The 4600-nt window shown below is 41.3% G+C and overlaps 1 protein-coding gene across 2 annotated transcripts in view; it reads left to right on the forward strand.

Moving 5' to 3' along the window:
- Nucleotides 1-3040, forward strand: part of KCNA4 (potassium voltage-gated channel, shaker-related subfamily, member 4) — a 3278-nt gene extending 238 nt beyond the window's left edge. For both annotated transcript variants that reach the window (XM_010144502.1, XM_010144510.1), the window contains exon 2: nucleotides 1-3040. This exon is cut by the window's left edge. In XM_010144502.1, coding sequence (XP_010142804.1) covers nucleotides 1-1867 — 1867 coding nt within the window. In that variant the 3' untranslated portion in view covers nucleotides 1868-3040.
- The last annotated feature ends 1560 nt before the right edge of the window (nucleotides 3041-4600 follow it).

The raw sequence follows: 4600 nt of genomic DNA on the forward strand, positions 1-4600 counted from the left end.
AGCTGCGGCCGTAGCAGCAGCAACAGCAGCGGTAGAAGGTGGGGCAACAGGTGGAGGTGGACCATATCACCACTATCATCAGGAAGAGAGTCGAGGTGCATCCTCCTCTCATGGTGGGAATGCGTCACGCAGCAGCATGCCCCACCGCCAGGGTGGTAAGAGGTGGAAGAAAAGGAAGAGGAGGAGCCGCCGCTTGGGAAGTAGGGAGTGTGGGGCCTCCTTCCCCTGTTCTGAGCTGCTGCCTCTCAGTGGTTCTGAAGAGAGAATACTGAAGGACTTGAGTGAGGAGGAAGAGGAGGATGAAGACGAGGATGAAGACGATGAGGAAGAAGGAAAGCTCTACTACAGTGATGACTATGGGGAGGATGAGTTTTCATACTTGGACCAGCCACCTGATGATGGTGGAGGCCCGGGGGGTTACAGCTCTGTTCGCTACAGTGAGTACGAGTGTTGTGAGCGTGTGGTAATCAACGTGTCAGGACTGCGGTTTGAGACCCAACTGAAGACATTAGCTCAGTTTCCGGAGACATTGCTGGGCGATCCAGCGAAGCGAGGGAGATACTTTGACCCTCTCAGGAATGAATACTTCTTTGATAGGAACCGGCCCAGCTTTGATGCCATCCTGTACTACTACCAGAGTGGTGGTCGGCTGAAGAGGCCAGTCAATGTACCCTTTGACATCTTCTCTGAGGAGGTGAAATTCTACCAACTTGGGGAGGAGGCCATGCTCAAGTTTAGGGAGGACGAAGGGTTTGTCAAAGAGGAAGAGGAGAAAGTTTTGCCGGAGAATGAATTTAAGAGGCAGGTTTGGCTGCTGTTTGAGTACCCGGAGAGCTCCAGTCCGGCCAGAGGCATTGCCATTGTCTCTGTGTTGGTCATCTTGATCTCCATCGTCATCTTTTGTCTGGAGACTTTGCCAGAGTTCAGAGATGACAAAGAATTCATGTCTCTCAGCTCAGGGAAGGGGCTTTCCAATGAGTCCCTTCACCTGGATGCTGGGGAGCACACCATCTTCAATGACCCTTTTTTCATTGTAGAGACCGTATGCATCATTTGGTTCTCCTTTGAGTTTACAGTGCGCTGCTTTGCATGTCCAAGCAAAGCACACTTCTTCAAGAACATCATGAACATCATAGACATTGTCTCCATCTTGCCTTACTTCATTACTCTGGGCACTGACTTGGCGCAGGAGCAGGGCAATAATGGTCAACAGGCCATGTCTTTTGCCATCCTGAGGATCATCCGTCTGGTCAGGGTGTTTCGCATCTTCAAGCTCTCCAGGCACTCCAAGGGTTTGCAGATCCTGGGTCATACGCTCAGGGCCAGCATGAGAGAACTCGGCCTCCTCATCTTTTTTCTTTTTATTGGAGTAATTTTGTTTTCCAGTGCTGTTTACTTCGCAGAAGCTGATGAGCCTGCCACCCATTTTCAAAGCATCCCAGATGCCTTTTGGTGGGCTGTAGTGACCATGACTACAGTTGGTTATGGGGATATGAAACCCATAACTGTGGGTGGGAAAATAGTTGGGTCCCTGTGTGCCATTGCGGGAGTGTTAACCATTGCTTTACCAGTGCCAGTGATTGTCTCCAATTTTAACTATTTCTACCACAGAGAGACTGAGAATGAAGAACAAACGCAGCTGATGCAAAATGCAGTCAGTTGCCCTTACCTCCCAACAAATTTACTGAAGAAATTTAGAAGCTCATCATCTTCATCCACAGAGGATAAATCAGAGTATTTGGAGATGGAAGAAGGAGTTAAAGAATCTCTTTGTGTAAAGGAGAAAAAAAGTCAGGACACGGGGAATAGCAGTGAGTCAGAAAAGAAAAACTGTGTAAATTCAAATTCTGTGGAAACTGATGTGTAATTCTGAACGTTTCCAAATATATTTATGCATTAAAGAGTGCAGCGAAAATAATGAAATATGCAAACAAGAGTCCACAGCATACAGTGGTATGCTGTTTAATGGTTAAATACAAATAAAAAGCATTGCTAAACTTGTATTACATATCAAATAAGTGGTATAACCTGAGGAAGGCGTTGCTAGATCTGATATACTTTCAGACTTTATATTTTTTATTAGAATGCAAGTGTTTTGCACATGAGGCTGAAAAATTTATCAACACCAAGTCAGTTTTACAGTGGGTGCATGAACTGTTGACATCACTAGTAACAGCTCTGTGGTAAAAGTTGGCATTCAGAGGTATTTACTATGTAAGAAGCAATGAAGTTTGGTAGTCATTTATCTGTTTATCAGTGCTTTAATAGCAGCTACCATCAATCATTGGATACCATAGTCATTGTTTTTCAAATGGTAAATTTATTGTAAAAAGATATTCTACAGAAGATAGATCTAAATTTTTTTTTTTCTTGAAATCTATAATGCTTGTTTTTAACTGGAAATTTACTTTGAAAAGCCTGCTGACCCTCCAGAAATTGTTTATTTTTATAACTCTCTTTGGAGGCATTGCAGCATTTGTTGTCTAATAATGAAAGAAATGAAGAAAGAGAATCATTTAACCTGGTCTGACTGCAAAGGCAAAATGACTGGAATGCTTTTTTGCACTACTTTATATGCTGGAGATATATTGAAAGAGACTTCATACTGTGAATGTTTACTAATGTAATAGTTCAATGACAATCATTGGAAGAGTGAATTCTGCATCATACTTGGTTTCTCTTTTCTTTATGTGATGCTGATGGCGAAACAGCTAACATTACCTTAATTCCATTCTCTTTTTAATTATGAATATCTGTGATCTGGAAAAGGATTGTGAAGTAAAATTTTATAATCAAAATTGTTTGAAATCAGTGTTTTCTACTGATGCCCTCAAGAAATACCAACCTAATTTGTATCTTTTTCCTGGTTAATTTAACATTCAGAGTCTGCGATTAGTACATGCACTTTGTCGGTATTGAAGAAATTCAGTCTATGGGAGGAGAAGTAGAAGGAATAAGATACTCAGTTGTTACAGTACTGAAAACTGAGAATTGCTAACTTTTAACATGCTATTATTGGTGCTGCATTTTCCCTTAATTACAGCTTTCACCCATGTGTATTTGAAGCAACATTTAAGATCCAAAACAGGCATTCTGGGATTCAAAATGAACATGTTGGGTCCCATGCAGTCCTTGAGAAAACATTCCACAATTTCCTTTCACTGATTCTCAGGCCAGCTGTATGTTACTGTGTGTCAAAAACGTCCATTGCCCGTCCTAGGAGATGAAGGTAGGTGAAGATTATCTGGCCTATAGTACATTCCGGACTCCAGAATGAAATAGGTAAGATATTGCTGCGTATAACATAAATAATAGATTCAGAACAGGCACTTTTTTAAAACTTAAAATTACCTAGGGAAGGCACAATTAAACTGGAACTGTTTATGAAGAGGCACTGTGGAACATTCCAGATTATAAAACTTGAACCAAATTGGCATATGCACTTTAAGGGCTGGGACAAGCCATTATGAGAGAAAAAGGGGCTTACCAACACTAGTGAATTGCAGTAGTTGTGCAATACTCAATCAAAGCTGAGTAGAGGATTTTTGCAGGGGCGGGGGAGAGCTGGTTAGCGATGGGTTATCGCTCTGGAGCTGAAAAAGTGACAATAGCAGCAGTCCAGATGGGGCACCCATGACATTGTGCATAATCTACCAGATAAGCATTGTTTGCTGTGCGCAGCATCTTTGGTATGCCAGAGAACGGTGTGTATGGACAGAGCCATAGACATAGGGTTTTCTTTAATGGTTGATTTTTGCCTTCATGGATTTTCTGTGAATTGCCTCTTTGAAAAGTTTATCTGCTTGTCCTTTTTTTGCATTGCAGAAGAACTAATAAAAACAAAAACACACACGAAAGACTGTGTTGTGCTGAGCAAGCCCTGGTTCAAATGTTGCGTTTAAATGTCTGATTCCTAATTTAGAATCACAGGACAGGTTTCATGTGAAGCATTAAACAAAGCTCCTTCCTAGTGTGGTGATATTAATTCCAACTACGTTTTGAATGAAACAGCTCAGTAATTTCATACATAGGCATTTGCCAAAATTGAATGTTGCATTTTGTTGTAGCTCACCTGAGTTAAACGTACGAAATGCTTTTTTTTTGTTTTACAGGGGCAATATCAGCAGTGAGACTGAGCATTCTGTAAAATCCGGTAAAAATCTGTAACCGAAATTGTTTCTATAACAGTTAGTAGTTAATGATGTAAAAGAGCATAAGGGTTCTCTTGTAAGCTAGCTTGCTAGTTCTGTGTAATACCAGAGACTGTATAATACCAGGGACTATGGCAAGAATATAGAGTCAGAGAAATACTAACTAGATGAATAAAGAACTTAGAGAAAAATAGTGTGCGTTTGCAGTATTGACTGGTTGAAAGGGAAGGGGGTTCATAAGAGGAGGAATTTTAGATCTCTAATGGAAATAAGGAAGAAAATTCTTTGAATAAGCCTTTGTTCGCACTGTGGACATGGAACTCAGCATGAGATAACTGCTTAAGTAGTTGCCCAGCTTCTCCAAGTCATTCAGCTATTCTGCTACCGGCACACAACCTTTTAATTTAGAACAAACGTGGCAATGTCTGCATTTTGCTGTGATCATAGCA

Source organism: Buceros rhinoceros, unplaced genomic scaffold (genome assembly GCF_000710305.1).
Source record: "Buceros rhinoceros silvestris isolate BGI_N320 unplaced genomic scaffold, ASM71030v1 scaffold16030, whole genome shotgun sequence".
In the NCBI taxonomy this organism is placed as follows: Eukaryota; Metazoa; Chordata; class Aves; order Bucerotiformes; family Bucerotidae; genus Buceros; species Buceros rhinoceros.